Source organism: Bombina bombina, chromosome 12 (genome assembly GCF_027579735.1).
Source record: "Bombina bombina isolate aBomBom1 chromosome 12, aBomBom1.pri, whole genome shotgun sequence".
Taxonomy (NCBI): domain Eukaryota; kingdom Metazoa; phylum Chordata; class Amphibia; order Anura; family Bombinatoridae; genus Bombina; species Bombina bombina.
In genome coordinates this window covers 119,052,802-119,074,727 of record NC_069510.1, presented here as the reverse complement: position 1 = coordinate 119,074,727, position 21,926 = coordinate 119,052,802, and the positions used below count along the sequence as shown (strand labels likewise).

The 21,926-nt window shown below is 36.7% G+C and overlaps 1 protein-coding gene across 1 annotated transcript in view; it reads left to right on the top strand.

Annotated features, from left to right (window-relative positions):
• SLC27A4 (solute carrier family 27 member 4) overlaps positions 1 to 16,878 on the top strand; it is a 119,683-nt gene extending 102,805 nt beyond the window's left edge. Inside the window, exons 12-13 of the mRNA XM_053695848.1 lie at positions 12,734 to 12,880; positions 15,717 to 16,878. Coding sequence (XP_053551823.1) covers positions 12,734 to 12,880; positions 15,717 to 15,874 — 305 coding nt within the window. The 3' untranslated portion in view covers positions 15,875 to 16,878. The remainder of the gene's footprint in view (positions 1 to 12,733; positions 12,881 to 15,716) is intronic.
• Positions 16,879 to 21,926: the final 5,048 nt, after the last annotated feature.

Genomic DNA, 21,926 nt, shown 5'->3' with positions numbered 1-21,926 from the left:
ACCTTGTAGAGCCATTTTTTTTTTTGGAGAACATGTTCTCCAATGAGAAGGGGAACAGAGTAGGAGAATTTTACAGTTGAACTTGCCTAATTTTAGGTGCATTTTTGAATGATAAACAGGGCATTATTTCTCATGAGAACTTTTAGGAGAATGTGAATAATTAATCGAGCCCTTATTGGTCTTGGTTTATCAAGGACAGGGGCATACATATGCGCCCCTGTCCGCCGCAGTTCGCATCTGGTGGGCAGAATTCCGTTGGCGAATTCAGCATTGCAAACAAGTGTTATTTTGCGTTTGCATTCAACGCCGCCCCCTGCCCGTGCACAGCCATTCACCCGCGGGCAGGAGTTGTAAATCTCCCCTGTCGGACGAGACCGGGGAGATTGAAATTCTCCACCTAAGAGAGAGGAGAAAAGGTTATAGGGAAGCAGCTGTCTGATGACCCCTGCTTGATTAATACTGACTGCAGGCTCTAGTGCAGGAGAAGGCTTGATAAATCTAGCCCATTGTGTGCATAGACCTTTTGTAATGCAGCAGATAATTACTGATATACTGTGCGGTGAGTGTATATCCGTAATTAAGTGCTGCATTACATAAAGATCTGCACACACAATAAATGTTTATATATGCACAGTATATATCAGTAATTAAGTGCTGTATTACATAAGGTCTGCACACACAATAAATGTTTATATATGCACAGTATATATCAGTAATTAAGTGCCGCATTACATAAGGTCTGCACACACAATAAATGTTTATATATGCACAGTATATATCAGTAATTAAGTGCTGCATTACATAAGGTCTGCACACACAATAAATGTTTATATATGCACAGTATATATCCGTAATTAAGTGCCGCATTACATAAGGTCTGCACACACAATAAATGTTTATATATGCACAGTATATATCAGTAATTAAGTGCTGCATTACATAAGGTCTGCACACACAATAAGTGTTTATATAAGCACAATATATATCAGTAATTAAGTGCCGCATTACATAAGGTCTGCACACACAATAAATGTTTATATATGCACAGTATATATCAGTAATTAGGTACCATATTACATAAGGTCTACTTACACAATTAAATGTTTATATATGCACAATATATATCAGTAATTAAGCACAGCATTACATAAGGTCTGCACACACAAAAAATGTTTATATATGTACAGTATATAGCAGTAATTAAGTGCCGCATTACATAAGGTCTGCACACACAATAAATGTTTATATATGCACAGTATATATCAGTAATTAAGTGCCGCATTACATAAGGTCTGCACACACAATAAATGTTTATATATACACAGTATATATCAGTAATTAAGTGCTGCATTACATAAGGTCTGCACACACAATAAATGTTTATATATGCACAGTATATATCCGTAATTAGGTGCTGCATTACATAAGGTCTGCACACACAATAAATGTTTATATATGCACAGTATATATCAGTAATTAAGTGCCGCATTACATAAGGTCTGCACACACAATAAATGTTTATATATGCACAGTATATATCAGTAATTAGGTGCTGCATTACATAAGGTCTGCACACACAATAAATGTTTATATATGCACAGTATATATCAGTAATTAAGTGCAGCATTACATACGGTCTGCGCACACAATAAATGTTTATATATGCACAGTATATATCAGTAATTAAGTGCAGCATTACATAAGGTCTGCGCACACAATAAATGTTTATATATGCACAGTATATATCAGTAATTAAGTACAGCATTACATAAGGTCTGCACACACAATAAATGTTTATATATGCACAGTATATATCAGTAATTAAGTGCTGCATTACATAAGGTCTGCACACACAAATGTTTTATATATGCACAGTATATATCAGTAATTAAGTGCTGCATTACATAAAGTCTGCACTCATAATAAAATGTTTATGTATGCACAGTATATATCAGTAATTAAGTGCAGCATTACAAAAGGTCTGCACACACAATAAATGTTTATATATGCACAGTATATATCAGTAATTAAGTGCTGCATTACATAAGGTCTGCGCTCACAATAAATGTTTATATATGCACAGTATATATCAGTAATTAAATGCAGCATTACATAAGGTCTGCACACACAATAAATGTTTATATATGCACAGTATATATCAGTAATTAAGTGCTGCATTACATAAGGTCTGCACACACAATAAATATTTATATATGCACAGTATATATCAGTAACTAAGTGCCACATTACATAAGGTCTGCGCACACAATAAATGTTTATATATGCACAGTATATATCAGTAATTAAGTGCTGTATTACATAAGGTCTGCACACACAATAAATGTTTATATATGCACAGTAAATATCAGTAATTAAGTGCCACATTACATAAGGTCTGCACACACAATAAATATTTATATATGCACAGTATATATCAGTAATTAAGTGCCACATTACATAAGGTCTGCGCACACAATAAATGTTTATATATGCACAGTATATATCAGTAATTAAGTGCTGCATTACATAAGGTCTGCACACACAATAAATGTTTATATATGCACAGTATATATCAGTAATTAAGTGCCACATTACATAAGGTCTGCACACACAATAAATGTTTATATATGCACAGTATATATCAGTAATTAAGTGCCACATTACACAAGGTCTGCATACACAATAAATGTTTATATATGCACAGTATATATCAGTAATTAAATGCTGCATTACATAAGGTCTGCACACACAATAAATGTTATATATGCACAGTATATATCAGTAATTAAGTGCTGTATTACATAAGGTCTGCACACACAATAAATGTTTATATATGCACAGTATATATCAGTAATTAAGTGCTGTATTACATAAGGTCTGCACACACAATAAATGTTTATATATGCACAGTATATATCAGTAACTAAGTGCTGCATTACATAAGGTATGCACACACAATAAATGTTTATATATGCACAGTATAAATCAGTTAGTAATTATGTGCCGCATTACATAAGGTCTGCACACACAATAAATGTTTATATATGCACAATATATATCAGTAATTAAGCACAGCATTACATAAGGTCTGCACACACAATAAATGTTTATATATGTACAGTATATAGCAGTAATTAAGTGCCGCATTACATAAGGTCTGCACACACAATAAATGTTTATATATGCACAGTATATATCAGTAATTAAGTGCCGCATTACATAAGGTCTGCACACACAATAAATGTTTATATATGCACAGTATATATCAGTAATTAGGTGCTGCATTACATAAGGTCTGCACACACAATAAATGTTTATATATGCACAGTATATATCAGTAATTAAGTGCTGCATTACATAAGGTCTGCACACACAAATGTTTTATACAATGCCCCTATGGCATCAGAACAGGGGGCTAGATCAAAGGTGAAAGCAAAACCTAAAGATCAAGCGCAGGTTTTTCGGCCTGCCATGAAACCACCCAAAGGGGGAGGGAAAGAATTTGTCAAGAAGAGACAACACAGATACACCCTAAGGGAAAAACAGATAAATTGCCCCAAATAAATAGTGTGATTAATCTCTCATCCTACCCCCTTGATAAATTTGAAATTAAAGTACTGAACTATGGGCTTGGATTTTGTCCAGATAATAAATGTAATCTTTTCAATACTATTATTGATGTCAACAGGTTTATTAGAAAATTGACCCTACGCAAACATTTCCGAACTAACACAAATATGGAAATGGAACAGAGTGTACCTGGTCCCACTTTAGGGGCCCAGAGCAATATTGTACCCACATTTCCAGATATTTGTGATATTACGGTACTTGAGGACCTCTACTCAGAATCAAATGAGTCTAATGACTATGTATCTTTACCCTCATTCCCTAAGTTTAAAGAAGCAAGCCAATTTTACCCCATACACAGTAGGGGCCAGGCACTGGAACTCTTTCACAAACGAGTGGTGGAAGATTTAACTCTACTACATCAATCTAAGAGTACTAGCACACATAACCTATCCCTTAAAGAAAAAGAGGCCTTAAGTAAAATTAAAAACAATAAATCCATTGTGATAAAGAACTCTGATAAGGGGGGTAGTGTGGTGGTCCTAGATAAAGACACTTATATTGCTGAAGCACTGAGGCAACTTGAAGATCCCAATACATATACCACACTTACATCCGACCCAGTTAACAGGTTCCAAAGAGAGCTATATAACCTGTTGGACGATGGTGTAGGATGGGGGTTCATGGATGCGGAGACAATGAAATATCTGTATGTTAGAAATCCGGTTACCCCTATCTTCCACCATCTTCCAAAGGTACATAAGGGATTGACAAATGTAAAGGGGAGACCGATTGTGTCCGGCATAGGCTCCCTTTTGGAGCTTTTATCAGAATGGCTGGACTCAATTCTACAGCCTATAGTTGAGAAACTCCATAGTCACATCAAGGACACCACACATATTTTGGAAATGTTGGAGCAAGTACACTGGTCCCCTAATTCTAGTTGGTTGACCATTGATGTAGTGGCACTCTATTCGAGTATCCCTAAAGATATGGGATTAAAAGCAATCAGACATTTTTTGGAACCCATTTATGGTATAGACAGTGAAGCTACCAAATACATCTTAAGGGTTACTGTGTTCTTGTTAGAACATAATTATTTCTTGTTTGAAGGGGTCTACTATCTGCAGAGACAAGGGACAGCCATGGGGGCAAAATTTGCCCCATCATATGCTAACATCTTCATGGGCTGGCTTGAGAGAACCTTTGTCTACTCAGATAGTGACCCCTACAGGAAATATATCTTACTGTACAAACGCTTCATAGATGACCTACTAATTGTATGGTCATCAGACAAGATGAATGCAGAGAAGTTTGTACAGTATTTGAACACTAGTGAAAATGGGGTACAATTTACCTATGAATGGAGTAAATTTTCCATCAATTTCCTAGATGTGACCCTAGTAGGTGATCAAAACACTGGCCGAATCACTTCTAGGTTGTATAGAAAGCCAATCTCTGGCAACACACTCTTGCACCACAAAAGCTCACATCCAAGGCATGTATTTAAGGGAATTGCTAAGGGACAGTTGCTACGCACCAGACGCCTATGCAGTTCAGACCAGGACTTTGCTGTTGAAAGCAAAAGTATGGTGGACAAACTAGTGGAGAGGGGGTACCGGCCTGAGATGGTCAGAAACGTGGCTAAGGAGGTGGCTAGGGTGGGCAGGCAGGAGGCCCTAAAACATAAATACAAGAGTGACATGGATGATAGAACTATGTTCATCACCAAGTATTCTACAGAGTATGATGAGGTGTGTTCCATCCTCAAAAAATATTTTCCTATATTGTATGGGGACAAAGCCCTAAAGGAAGTGGTAACTAAGGGTTTCAAATGCATATATTCCAAAAATATGACTTTGGGCAACATATTATCTCCTTCCCTTTTACCCTCTACAAAGAAACCATCCTCTTGGCTTAGCGTCCAAGGAACATACAAATGTGGTGACGGGAGGTGCAAAGCCTGTGATTACCTAGTAGAAGGTAAGGAATTTTATTCCTGTACCACAAACCAAACTTTTAAAACCAACGGGCTTATAAAATGTTCAACACCTTATACTATATACCTAATTGAGTGTACACAACATCACCAACAGTATGTTGGTAAAACTAGTCGAGATGTACGTACCCGAATACGGGAACATTTGGGTTACATCAAAAACGAAGTAACATGTTCAGCACTCTCCAGACACTTCATTGAAACACATGCTTGTTTAGTCAATACCTTCAAATGGAGGGCTATTGAAGTAATAAAAAAACCGTTAAGAGGGGGAGACAAGGATACACTCTTAGCCAGACGTGAAACCTTCTGGATCTTTAAATTAAGGACTAGAGTTCCTGATGGATATAACTCGGAGTTCGATTTGATCAATCATTGGCAATAAGCCAATGAAAGGGCCATAATTTTATCTGCCCACTGAGTTGTGCCCTTTGTCCATCACCAATATACGTGATTATTTATTTATTTTTCTATCCTTTATTACTTTATGTGACTATTTATTTCTATCTTACTGTAGTAGTGGCAAAACTTGCCAACTCCAGCCAACCGTTTACCCTTTACACGTTTTTGGCCGCCTCCTGCCGATATCCCCATATGCTATCACATAACTCTATGTGCTTGCAGAGGCGACGATACCAGTAATGTACAGTTAACTATATACTGTTCACATGTTAGGTAGCACAAGTGCATTATCACCCCCTCTCTAGAGCTTTCTGTTTCTACAAACACATATAATATCTTTTCATTTCTCCTATGTAATACTCTGCATATCATATAATAGGGGTTTATACAACTCTGACAATCTATATATACATTTTATAGATTGTGTACTTTAAGAATTTGCATCACCTTAAATACCACCATTGATATTTTCTAAATGACTATAGGTTTGGTGTTATTAGATACTTACTTGGGCCATAACTGGCTCGGAGTTCTTAGTTACTGACTATTGTTAGCTATAGGACAAGTGGTTATCTTTACACCTTACATCAGTATATATGCCTTTAGCCTATTAGTTTATTATCATTGCACTACTTCAGTGTTTAGTACCTTTATATATATATATATATATATATATATATAAGGTTTGAACTTACTGAAAGAATAAATCGTATTAGGATACCCTAAGATACTAGAACTATAGAGCTTAATATGCCTTAAATGAAATCACATGTTTTTCATCAGTTGTTCTATAATCAAATATTATGATCACGCAGTTATTCTGAGGTGTCCTTATCTACGAATAGGTTAAATCTAATAGGTTTCTTTCAGACAACTGTATTAATGTGTTATTTTGGTTGATTTTTAAGGGGGCTCATTCAGTCAATTGAGATCAATGTATTGTATTGCATTATAGATATGAGTATGTATCACTTTTGCCCCTGAATTATATGCGATATGAGAAATATTTTCTCTAAACATTTATTCTTGATATATAGAGGGATTACACGTATTCATGTAGCAATATATCCAAGAATATGGTATATACACAATAATACTAAAACCATCCTAAATATATGTTTAGATATAGGATGTATGAATTATTTAGATATTATTACAACTTCCTTCTTTTTCTGTAAATATTATTTGTCATCCTTAGATCATAATGGTGTACAATAGTTTTCATTAAAAATCCCAAAATTCAGTATGCATAGTTATCTAGCTCCAACTACCCCTTTCAGCATTTATGGAGTTAATATGTTTCAGCAAACAACGCCCTCTATCCAACCAATTAGAGAATAGTAAAGTATTTTTAAACCAACACAATTTTAAGATGTACAGGTTTACGATTACGGCGAGATAGCCGAAACTAGTCAGACCTTTCATCCCTGTTCTATGTTTCCTGCTGCTGCTGGAATTTTATCCATGTACTCAAACAAATAAAGATGAACTTTTTTACCGGATGAAGCTGCGCTCCCTTTTTTTTCTTATTATGCACAGTATATATCAGTAATTAAATGCTGCATTACATAAGGTCTGCACACACAATAAATATTTATAGATGCACAGTATATATCAGTAATTAAATGCTGTATTACATAAGGTCTGCACACACAATAAATATTTATAGATGCACAGTATATATCAGTAATTAAATGCTGCATTACATAAGGTCTGCACACACAATAAATGTTTATATATGCACAGTATATATCAGTAATTAAGTGCTGCATTACATAAGGTCTGCACACACAATAAATGTTTATATATGCACAGTATATATCAGTAATTAAGTGCTGCATTACATAAGGTCTGCACACACAATAAATGTTTATATATGCACAGTATATATCAGTAATTAAGTGCTGCATTACATAAGGTCTGCACACACAATAAATGTTTATATATGCACAGTATATATCAGTAATTAGGTGCTGCATTACATAAGGTCTGCACACACAATAAATGTTTATATATGCACAGTATATATCAGTAATTAAATGCTGTATTACATAAGGTCTGCACACACAATAAATGTTTATATATGTACAGTATATATCAGTAATTAAGTGCCGCATTACATAAGGTCTGCACACACAATAAATATTTATATATGCACAGTATATATCAGTAATTAAGTGCCGCATTACATAAGGTCTGCACACACAATAAATGTTTATATATGTACAGTATATATCAGTAATTAAGTGCCGCATTACATAAGGTCTGCACACACAATAAATGTTTATATATGTACAGTATATATCAGTAATTAAGTGCTGCATTACATAAGGTCTGCACACACAATAAATATTTATATATGCACAGTATATATCAGTAATTAAGTGCCGCATTACATAAGGTCTGCACACACAATAAATGTTTATATATGCACAGTATATATCAGTAATTAGGTGCTGCATTACATAAGGTCTGCACACACAATAAATGTTTATATATGCACAGTATATATCAGTAATTAAGTGCTAAATTACATAAGGTCTGCACACACAATAAATGTTTATATATGCACAGTATATATCAGTAATTAAGTGCTGCATTACATAAGGTCTGCACACACAATAAATGTTTATATATGCACAGTATATATCAGTAATTAAGTGCTGCATTACATAAGGTCTGCACACACAATAAATGTTTATATATGCACAGTATATATCAGTAATTAAGTGCTGTATTACATAAGGTCTGCACACACAATAAATGTTTATATATGCACAGTATATATCAGTAATTAAGTGCTGCATTACATAAGGTCTGCACACACAAATGTTTTATATATGCACAGTATATATCAGTAATTAAGTGCTGTATTACATAAGGTCTGCACACACAATAAATGTTTATATATGCACAGTATATATCAGTAATTAAGTGCTGTATTACATAAGGTCTGCACACACAATAAATGTTTATATATGTACAGTATATATCAGTAATTAAGTGCTGCATTACAAAAGGTCTGCACACACAATAAATGTTTATATATGCACAGTATATATCAGTAATTAAGTGCTGCATTACATAAGGTCTGCGCTCACAATAAATGTTTATATATGCACAGTATATATCAGTAATTAAGTGCTGCATTACATAAGGTCTGCACACACAATAAATGTTTATATATGCACAGTATATATCAGTAATTAAGTGCTGCATTACATAAGGTCTGCGCTCACAATAAATGTTTATATATGCACAGTATATATCAGTAATTAAATGCTGTATTACATAAGGTCTGCACACACAATAAATGTTTATATATGTACAGTATATATCAGTAATTAAGTGCTGCATTACAAAAGGTCTGCACACACAATAAATGTTTATATATGCACAGTATATATCAGTAATTAAGTGCTGCATTACATAAGGTCTGCGCTCACAATAAATGTTTATATATGCACAGTATATATCAGTAATTAAGTGCTGCATTACATAAGGTCTGCACACACAATAAATGTTTATATATGCACAGTATATATCAGTAATTAAGTGCTGCATTACATAAGGTCTGCGCTCACAATAAATGTTTATATATGCACAGTATATATCAGTAATTAAATGCAGCATTACATAAGGTCTGCACACACAATAAATGTTTATATATGCACAGTATATATCAGTAATTAAGTGCTGCATTACATAAGGTCTGCGCACACAATAAATGTTTATATATGCACAGTATATATCAGTAATTAAGTGCTGTATTACATAAGGTCTGCACACACAATAAATGTTTATATATGCACAGTATATATCAGTAATTAAGTGCCACATTACATAAGGTCTGCGCACACAATAAATGTTTATATATGCACAGTATATATCAGTAATTAAGTGCTGTATTACATAAGGTCTGCACACACAATAAATGTTTATATATGCACAGTATATATCAGTAATTAAGTGCTGTATTACATAAGGTCTGCACACACAATAAATGTTTATATATGCACAGTATATATCAGTAATTAAGTGCCACATTACACAAGGTCTGCATACACAATAAATGTTTATATATGCACAGTATATATCAGTAATTAAATGCTGCATTACATAAGGTCTGCACACACAATAAATGTTATATATGCACAGTATATATCAGTAATTAAGTGCTGTATTACATAAGGTCTGCACACACAATAAATGTTTATATATGCACAGTATATATCAGTAATTAAGTGCTGTATTACATAAGGTCTGCACACACAATAAATGTTTATATATGCACAGTATATATCAGTAACTAAGTGCTGCATTACATAAGGTATGCACACACAATAAATGTTTATATATGCACAGTATAAATCAGTTAGTAATTATGTGCCGCATTACATAAGGTCTGCACACACAATAAATATTTATATATGCACAGTATATATCAGTAATTAAGTGCAGCATTACATAAGGTCTGCACACACAATAAATGTTTATATATGCACAGTATATATCAGTAATTAAGTGCTGTATTACATAAGGTCTGCACACACAATAAATGTTTATATATGCACAATATATATCAGTAATTAAGTGCTGCATTACATAAGGTCTGCACACACAATAAATGTTTATATATGCACAGTATATATCAGTAATTAAGTGCTGCATTACATAAGGTCTGCACACACAATAAGTGTTTATATATGCACAGTATATATCAGTAATTAAGTTCTGCATTACATAAGGTCTGCACACACAATAAATGTTTATATATACACAGTATATATCAGTAATTTAGTGCTGCATTACATAAGGTCTGCACACACAATAACTGTTTTATATATGTACAGTATATATCAGTAATTAAGTGCTGCATTACATAAGGTCTGCACACACATTAAATGTTTATATATGCACAGTATATATCAGTAATTAAGCACAGCATTACATAAGGTCTGCACACACATTAAATGTTTATATATGCATAGTATATATCAGTAATTAAGACCTTCATACACAATTAAATGAGCTTAAAGGGACGGTCTACACCAGAATTTTTATTGTTTAAAAAGATAGATAATCCCTTTATTACCCATTCCCCAGTTTTGCATAACAAACACTGTTATAATAATATACTTTTTACCTCTGTGATTACCTTGTATCTAAGCCTCTGCAGACTGCCCCCTTAAGTCAGTGCTTTTGACAGACATCCAGTTTAGCCAATCAGTGCAGACTCCTAAATAACTCCATGGGAGTGAGCACAATGTTATCTATATGACCCACATGAACTAGCACTGTCTAACTGTGAAAAACTTTCAAAATGCTCTGAGCTAAGAAGAGGTTTTCAACGGTTTAAAAATCAGTTTGAGCCTAGCTAGGTTTAGCTTTTCAAAAATACCACCAAGGGAACAAAGCAAGTTTAAAGGGACATTATACACTCATTTTTCTTTTCATAAATGTTTTGTAGATGATCTATTTATATAGCCCATAATTTATTTTTTTAAATGTATAGTTTTGCTTATTTTTAAATAACATTGCTCTGATTTTCAGACTCCTAACCAAGCCCCAAAGTTTTATGTGAATACCGTCAGCTACCTTCTCCAGCTTGCTCCTGTTTGTGTAAAGGGTCTTTTCATATGCAAAAGAAGGGGGAGGGGGGGAGGGTCTTATTTGCGACTTGCAGTGGGCTTTCCAACTACCTTTTCAACCTGTGCATCTTATTCTTTATAGTAGTGTCTATTACATGCAGTTATATGAAAATGAGTGTATACTGTCCCTTTAATGATAAAAGTCGATTGGAAAGTTGTTTAAAATTGCATGTCCTATCTGAATCATGAAACTAGACTGTCCCTATAAGGGATCTGGATGAGAGAGGGGAGTAATACAATTCCTTGATTTCAGCTCCTTAACCTGTAGAAACCCCCAAGACGTACTATTTGAAAGGTAATTACCTGCTCCTTAAATGTGTTTTTGTTGGGAAATTAAAGTGAAAATAAAACTTTATAAAAAAATGATACTTATAGTCTTATAATAGGCCATGAACAAGGCCTAGAGACCCACACGTCCGTCCCCTTGTTAGTTAGCCCGGAAGCCCCTCTTTAAAATAAATTCCTTATATAGGTTTATATAGTCAGGTGATCACTGGGTGTGAATAATTGTGCATTTATGTAAGTATAGACACATCATCCCCTATGTGCAAATCATTGTTGTACACATGTACCGAAAGCTCCTTATATAGGGGGTAACCCCTTCTTTTTACAGTAGAGTTTAGAACAAAAACGCACAATATTACAATGCTAATAAAATGATGATTTTTTTTTAAACATTTTGTTCTCACGTGTCATATACATAAAATAATGCAGTTTATTTAATCTGTGTAGGTTTCTCACTGACAAATCGCCTACTGTAAGGGTTAAATGAGTGCAACAGCTCAGCACAGGGGTTAAGTTGTGTTTGCTGTGATGTATATGATCCCATATTCTTTATAACGCTAGCAGTCAGGTCACACTTCTAGCACTGGGATATTTGTGCTTTGGTGTAGAAACAAGAGCGGTGCACAAGATGCGTCTGCCAATCGCGCTCCTTTCTCCTTTGTTGACGTTTTTCTTTGGCACCATTTGCATATTGGTACGGAGGCTTATTGAGACCTAGTTTATTTAAATGCTCTTATTGCAGTGTTAATAGTGTCATTTTATCCTTAGTTTTAATATAAATACCTATAAAATATGCAGAGTTTGTGTAATCCCAGCTTCTCTGTCCTAGGTACGGAGGGGAGAGCTGGAATGGCAGCTGTTGCTGACCCTAAACACGCATGTGACCTTGATAAGTTTGCCAGAGACCTAAAGAAGTCCTTGCCCGGCTACGCTCATCCCGTCTTCCTGCGACTGCTACCGGAGGTGAACAAAACAGGTGAGACAAGGATTTCATACTTTTTATATAAAGCAAGTTTCTAATGAACCAACAACTACACTCAGTTTTATAAAACGCCCTCTGCAGTTACTAGGGGGTAACACAGTGACTGCACTAATGAATTAATTATGTGACTGATGATCTAGGAATATACAGAGGGTATCCGAGTCACAGATATCTGGTGCATTTACTAGGAGGTAACACGGTCACTGTACTAATGAATTAATCATGTGACTGATGATCTAGGAATATACAGAGGGTATCCGTGTCACAGATATCTGTAGCAGTTACTAGGGGGTAACACGGTCACTGTTATGTACTGTGAGTAGGGTATATATAGTCCAGTGCCTCACACTCTAACTACTCTGTTTTCTATGGTTCCTGTTGCACAACACCCCCACTTCTCTTTTCGTTTTGTACAGTCTCTTTTCCTATCCTTTTTGTTCCTATCGTCCCTTTCTTGCTGTCACTTTTTCACCTTAATCTTTCTTCTTGTGTCACCTGTTTTTATTCACTAAACTGACCTCCCATCAATTTCGCTTGATTCTGTATCCTCTCTTTGTCTTTCTGACTTCCTTTACAACACTCTCTCACCAAAACGGTTTAGCAGCACTCTTTTATTGTCTTCCTGTCTGATCCTATCTGTATCTTCTTCTTCTTTTTCCCAACTTTTTTCCCTTCTCTTTCCTCGGTCTCCTTTCTCTCCTATTTGTCATTTGGTTTCCGGACTCTCCTCTATTTTGCTTAGCAAAATGAATATAAATATATATATACTTTGTACTTGCCGCCCGCGGCCACCGCACCAACACCTGACCTCTCAGTCTCTACTCTTCTCGGCTACGGCTAGAATAAATCACACTAAGCAGCCAGTAGTCAGGGACTGGTGGGAGGAGGCTAACTCAGGCTGACGTGACAAATCCCCTCCTTGGCCCTCTTCCCCACCCCCTGCCACACACTCCTCCATCGCTCCTCCAAACTCCACCTCCACCCAGTGTTTTAGTAACCTCAAGCTAAGAGCTCCCCTGGCCATCTAAATATTTTTTTTTTAAATCTGTGCTCACTGTGCTAGGCGAGCTTTTAGCCCGGGGCGTTTGAGAGTAGTTACGGGACATACAGCCTCAGACCAGGACTGTACCGGTGATACCGGTGCGGGTGGCAACCCTAACTGTGAGTATCCATCTCACAGATATCTGTAGCAGTTACTAGGGGGGTAACACGGTCACTGCACTAATGAATTAATCATGTGACTGATGATCTAGGTATGTACTGAGAGTATCCGTGTCACAGATTTCTGGTGCAGTTACTAAGGGGGTAACACGTGTCACTGTGCTAATGAATCAATCATGTGACTGTGACACAGATACTCTCTGTACCTAGATCATCAGTCACATGATTCATTCATTAGCGCAGCGATACGTGTTACCCCCTTAGTAACTGCATCAGATATCTGTGACACGGATACTCTCTGTACATACTTAGATCATCAGATATCTGTAGCAGTTACTAGGGGGATAACACGGGTCACTGCACTAATTAATTAATTATGTAACTGATGATCTAGGTACTGTATGTACTGTGAGTATCTGTGTCACAGATATCTGTAGCAGTTACTATGGGGTAACACGGGTCGCTGCACTAAGGAATGAATCATATGACTGATGATCTAGGTATGTACTGAGAGTATCTGTGTCACAGATATCTGTAGCAGTTATTAGGGGGTAACATGGTCACTGCGCTAATGAATCAATCTTGTGACTGTGACACGGATACTCTCTGTATATACCTAGAATCATTAGTCATATGATTAATTCATTAGCACAGTGACCAGTGTTACCCCCCTAGTAACTGCACCAGATATCTGTGACACGGATACTCTCTGTACATACTTAGATCATCAGATATCTGTAGCAGTTACTAGGGGGGTAACACGGGTCACTGCCCTAATGAATTAATCATGTGACTGATGATCTTGGTATGTACTGAAAGTATTTGTAGCAGTTACTAGGGGGGTAACCTGGGTGACTGCGCTAATGAATAAATCATGTGACTGATGATCTAGGTATGTACTAAGAGTATTTGTGTCACAGATATCTGTAGCAGTTACTAGGGGGTAACACAGGTCACTGCGCTAATTAATGAATCATGTGACTGATGATCTAGGTATGTACTGAGAGTTTCTGTGTCACAGATATCTGTAGCAGTTACTAGGGGGTAACACAGGTCACTGCGCTAATTAATGAATCATGTGACTGATGATCTAGGTATGTACTGAGAGTTTCTGTGTCACAGATATCTGTAGCAGTTACTAGGGGGATTAGGGTTAATATTGTTGACCGTCTCTCAGAGATTTTTTTTAACCTCGCACCTCTAGCTTTTCCCAGTCTGCAAAGCTGTGACTTCTGTAAGAGGTTCTTATGAGCAATGCACCTTTTGTATTACTACATTTCTACCTTGTGATGTCAGACTAATAGAAAAGGACATTTTAAAAACTTAACAAAAATAAATTTTTTGTCTGCAGCTAATTTGCAAATCAAGTTTCAACTGCTGCACTTTATTCTAAAACTTACAAAATTGCTTTACACTCCAGCTAATCAACACATTGCAATTGATATGGTGCTTTAGTGTAACTGCATAATTTAAAATTGAATTTTATTTAAAAATGATCTGCAGAAAAATTTTCAGACAAAAAAAAAATCTCATTGCAGAAAGCAAAGAAAAGTTCTGCCTCTGGGCCATGTAGGGTGTTTCATGTGTAGAAATGTGGCGGTTAATAGCAGTTTAGCTATATGCTATGCAGGCTTTGCGGTTTTAAATCTCCTATCTGCACTTTTTTCAGGTACCTACAAATTTCAGAAGACAGACATGAGGAAGGAGGGGTTTAACCCGGACTTGGTTAAGGATCAATTGTACGTGTTGGACACCCAACAAGGAAAGTACATCTCGTTGAACGAGGAATTGTATAAACGTATTCAATCTGGGAAGTTCAAGCTGTAGAACTGGTTTCCATAATTGGTGGCACGGCGCAAGACGGTTTTATTGTTATTAGGACTCACAACATAATCAGCGTTCTTAAATATGGGACTGATCACATACCAAAGTATTACATCATATAATGTATTGAGACGATACAATGGATGCACACTGGGGTAGCATCTACCCCATCTCTAGTTTAAAGGGACATTTTGTATTTTAAATTCAGTTTTTTCTAATTTATTTTTTTTATCTGAAAGAAGGAATTGTGAAAAGCTGCACACGACAATGGCTTGCTTTCTTCGTGTCTCTCAAAACACTCCATTTTTTTTTTTTTTTTCTGCGTCTACATTCCTGATTATGACCTGACCACAAGACAATAAAAATTACGGCATTTATACAGACAATACTGTAACGGGGAGAAAGGGATTTTAAATTCAGAAACAAAGAAACTCTATGGAAAATGTGCAATGTAGCACAAATGTGTTGCAGAGAGGTGCGGATTGCTTTCAATTTTAATTTAATGTCTAATTTTTTTATAATATTTTATGTTTAAATAGGGCTGTATGTGGAATTAAATGTCATTAAATGCTGTTAGATTCTGAACGGAGACAATGTGATTGAACTAAGTAGTTATGTTTCATTTAGCACTTGTGCTGCGGATGTGCTGGTCTATCAGTAACGTGCACTAAAGGAGAAACTGTGGGGAAGGGTTCATTGTTTTGCTGCTGGAGAAGAGAGAGATTCGATAAAAGGATATTGTGGAATAAATTATTGGACAGGGAGAAGTCTGTTTTCTGGAAATAAATTCCTTTACGGGTTCTAACAAAAATGACCTATTGATTCTTCTAACATTGTCTCAAGTCTCCTGGAGCCATTTTGTTTTTAATTATATATAAGACCATTTTTTTTTTTAAAGTTGTTAAAAAGGGATATTTCAAAAAATAATCTTTATTCATCCATATAAAAGAACAGACGGTAAACATTACCCTTTTACATGCAAAATAAATAATTATATAACAATAAAATTTGTGTTATTTGATGCATTTGTCTAAAAACAATAAACAAGCTATCCCTTTTAAAATAAGACAAATGTGCATGAGACATTTAACAATAAAGAACCAGAAGGGGGTGTGGGATAAGGTAAGGGCTAGATGTCGTGATGTATACAGCTTTGTAATACTGCGTCCGGGACAACTCCGTAGAGTGGACTGAACACACTATGTAAGCCCAAGCAGGTGAAGTATTAGCAAACACACTCTTGATAACAAAAACAGGGCGGCAAAACGCGTATACTACATTCTACCTTGTGCCTTTATCCTCCTGGATTTTAAGCTTTAACAATAAAAGTTTAAGTTTTACTTTGGGCTGTTGCTTCTATCCTTTCTGGCTCGTTTTGACATTTAACAATAAGACATACATAAAGAGAGAAGCGCTCAACCTGGGAACGAGACCAATATCATAATAGCTTGTTCTATGGCTAGTTACCACCCAAGAAGCAGCCTTTTTTTGCTCAACATTTGCCTTTCACAGAGAAGGACTTTACTTACCATATCAGTCTGATCCTGACTTAACAGTACAGTCCAGCCCCAAAATACCAGGCAATCCCTCTCTGAACGAGAGAAACGGCAAAACCCCAAAGGCACCTTTCAGTCTAGTGTGGGCTTAATCGGTGAGGGGCAGCCATATCCTTTTGGGCCCATTAAGCAACCATAGAATAAGCTAACAATTTATGCAACAAAAATGGTTAACCCTTAACTCTTAAAAGACAATATCCCTTTAAGCTGCACCCTTACATACGGTTAGTGGTGCTCAGATACTAGAGCTAAGGGAAAATTCAGAAACTTAGATCATATTAATTTAATTTATACACACACATACATAGCCATTTATACAATTCCCAAAAACTGTATGTTGTGGCCACAACTAATTATAGAGATGAAAAATAAAAATATATCCTGTTCTCACATGAGAAACTCTTACAATAAATGCCCCCTCTATATAGGGTGCAGTCGATCTGTCAGATTCTATTATTTTGTTTAGTTACTGACTTGTTTTATAACATCAATACAGCTATTTTGTTAGTATCTCTTGTCTGAATATGTAGTGAAATTCACTGAAGCATTGATTATAGCAGTTCCTTAGTACTGAGCCAGATACAAACTTGTGTGCTCCATATTAGTTAAGTAAAGATTTTCCTTTACGCATGCCTTTAAATCTAGGCTTACCGGACCTGATGATCTAATACACTAAACTGGTTAGTGCTCCGTTATACCGGCTGTGTGCAGATCTTCCACTGCACTCTGTGTCTAATAGCAGTTGTTGCTCCTCTACATTGGGTTATCACGTGACCCTTGTGGACCAATTGAGAAACCGGTTTTAGTAAAAGGCTTATGTATCCAACCTCAGTACTCAGAGGTTGTTGCAACTTTTCCTTTATAACATCACTGATGAAATTACAGCAGTGACTACTTCTCTCTGTACACTAGTGTCTGTATCACTCTTGTCTCTCTGTACACTAGTGGCTGTATCACTCTTGTCTCTCTGTACACTAGTTTCTGTATCACTCTTGTCTCTCTGTACACTAGTGTCTGTATCACTCTTGTCTCTCTCTACACTAGTGTCTGTATCACTCTTGTCTCTCTGTACACTAGTGGCTGTATCACTCTTGTCTCTCTGTACACTAGTGTCTGTATCACTCTTGTCTCTCTGTACACTAGTGTCTGTATCACTCTTGTCTCTCTGTACACTAGTGTCTGTATCACTCTTGTCTCTATGTACACCAGTGTCTGTATCACTCTTGTCTCTCTGTACACTAGTGGCTGTATCACTCTTGTCTCTCTGTACACTAGTGTCTGTATCACTCTTGTCTCTCTGTACACTAGTGGCTGTATCACTCTTGTCTCTCTGTACACTAGTGTCTGTATCACTCTTGTCTCTATGTACACCAGTGTCTGTATCACTCTTGTCTCTCTGTACACTAGTGGCTGTATCACTCTTGTCTCTCTGTACACTAGTGTCTGTATCACTCTTGTCTCTCTGTACACTAGTGGCTGTATCACTCTTGTCTCTCTGTACACTAGTGTCTGTATCACTCTTGTCTCTCTGTACACCAGTGTCTGTATCACTCTTGTCTCTCTGTACACTAGTGTCTGTATCACTCTTGTCTCTCTGTACACCAGTGTCTGTATCACTCTTGTCTCTCTGTACACCAGTGTCTGTATCACTCTTGTCTCTCTGTACACTAGTGTCTGTATCACTCTTGTCTCTATGTACACCAGTGTCTGTATCACTCTTGTCTCTCTGTACACTAGTGTCTGTATCACTCTTGTCTCTCTGTACATTAGTGGCTGTCTCTCTGTACACTAGTGGCTGTATCACTCTTGTCTCTCTGTACACTAGTGGCTGTATCACTCTTGTCTCTCTGTACACTAGTGGCTGTATCACTCTTGTCTCTCTGTACACTAGTGTCGTATCACTCTTGTCTCTCTGTACACTAGTGTCGTATCACTCTTGTCTCTCTGTACAGTAGTGGCTATATCACTCTTGTCTCTCTGTACACTAGTTTCTGTATCACTCTTGTCTCTCTGTACACTAGTGTCTGTATCACTCTTGTCTCTCTGTACACCAGTGTCTGTATCACTCTTTTCTCTCTGTACACCAGTGTCTGTATCACTCTTGTCTCTCTGTACACTAGTGGCTGTATCACTCTTGTCTCTCTGTACACTAGTGTCTGTATCACTCTAGTCTCTCTGTACACTAGTGTCTGTATCACTCATGTCTCTCTATACACCAGTGTCTGTATCACTCTTGTCTCTATGTACACTAGTCAGGGGTGTATAAAGGCATAGGCCGACAAGGCCGGTGCCTAGGGCAGCAGATTTTTAAGGGGCAGCAGAATTTTGAGTTTCTAGGGCCACTGTACTGAACTCTGGGCCGGCTGGCTAAATCAACCAATTAGTAATGACTTAAATGGCTGACCCGGCTATTGCTATCCTATGGGATTGTATGTGGGTGCGCATGACGTGGTGACAGTGGAGGCAGAGCTCACTTGTGCAGCCTGGCCTGGACTGAGAGGGAATGCGGTATTCTTCCTGGCTCCACCGCGTGATTGAGACTCACACAGACTACACAGTGCAGTGTGCACTACAACATGACCACTGTGAAACAGCATATGCCTTTCTCCCTTCAATACATCTTCATTAAGCATTAAAATATTAAAACGGATTAGTCACTAAATACTTGTACATTTACTGTTTGTCTATATGTCATACATGCAAAGAATAAGTATTTATTGCTGAATCTATACAACTATGTGACTTAAAACACAACTGAAAATATGTTGTATGCATTTAATACATTCAGAAACAATACAAGTATATACTTTATTATGATTGTATCATGTGACTTTATCCCCTAGGATACAATTCCTAAACCTATCATAACTACTGTTGTATTTTTTAAGTACTTTTAAAGGCCAGTTTGTATATTCATTACATATTTATCCAAGCAGATATTTTGCTTAAATAACTGTCAATCACCAAAGAAGATATTTAAGGTTAAACAACTACCTACTGACAAACTATCATACAGTGAAGGATATTTTTTTTCTGATATAAACACTTTAATCATCTGACTTGCAAAATAATGTCTTAATATATATATGTGTGTGTGTGTGTGACCAGAGTGAATGCAAGCCCTGGTGAACATCTACTTAAAAATACATTATTTTTTTTATTTTTTACACTCTGCCCCAAAAATATTATGTCTAAAAAAAGGCTTTAAATCTGGGGTGGGTGGGGGAGCAGAATTTTGAGTGCCTAGGGCAGCACAAAACCTAAATACGCCCCTGACACTAGTGTCTGTATCACTCTAGTCTCTCTGTACAACAGTGGCTGTATCACTCTTGTCTCTCTGTACACCAGTGTCTGTATCACTCTTGTCTCTATGTACAACAGTGGCTGTATCACTCTTGTCTCTATGTACACTAGTGGCTGTATCACTCTTGTCTCTATGTACACTAGTGTATGCATCACTCTTGTCTCTATGTACACCAGTGTCTGTATCACTCTTGTCTCTCTGTACACTAGTGTCTGTATCACTCTTGTCTCTCTGTACACCAGTGTCTGTATCACTCTTGTCTCTCTGTACACTAGTGTCTGTATCACCCTTGTCTCTCTGTACACTAGTGTCTTTATTACTCTTGTCTCTCTGTACACTAGTGTCTGTATCACTCTTGTCTCTCTGTACACTAGTGTCTTTATCACTCTTGTCTCTATGTACACTAGTGTCTGTATCACTCTTGTCTCTCTGTACACTAGTGTCTTTATCACTCTTGTCTCTCTGTACACTAGTGTCTTTATCACTCTTGTCTCTATGTACACTAGTGTCTGTATCACTCTTGTCTCTCTGTACACCGGTGTCTGTATCACTCTTGTCTCTCTGTACACCAGTGTCTGTATCACTCTTGTCTCTCTGTACACTAGTGTCTTTATCACTCTTGTCTCTATGTACACTAGTGTCTGTATCACTCTTGTCTCTATGTACACCAGTGGCTGTATCACTCTTGTCTCTATGTACACCAGTGGCTGTGTCACTCTTGTCTCTATGTACACCAGTGGCTGTATCACTCTTGTCTCTATGTACAACAGTGGCTGTATCACTCTTGTCTCTATGTACAACAGTGGCTGTATCACTCTTGTCTCTCTGTACACTAGTGTCTGTATCACTCTTGTCTCTATGTACACTAGTGTCAGTATCACTCTTGTCTCTCTGTACACTAGTGTCTGTATCACTCTTGTCTCTCTGTACACTAGTGTCTGTATCACTCTTGTCTCTCTGTACACCGGTGTCTGTATCACTCTTGTCTCTATGTACACTAGTGTCTGTATCACTCTTGTCTCTATGTACACTAGTGTCTGTATCACTCTTGTCTCTCTGTACACCAGTGTCAGTATCACTCTTGTCTCTCTGTACACCAGTGTCTGTATCACTCTTGTCTCTCTGTACACTAGTGTCTGTATCACTCTTGTCTCTCTGTACACTAGTGTCTGTATCACTCTTGTCTCTCTGTACA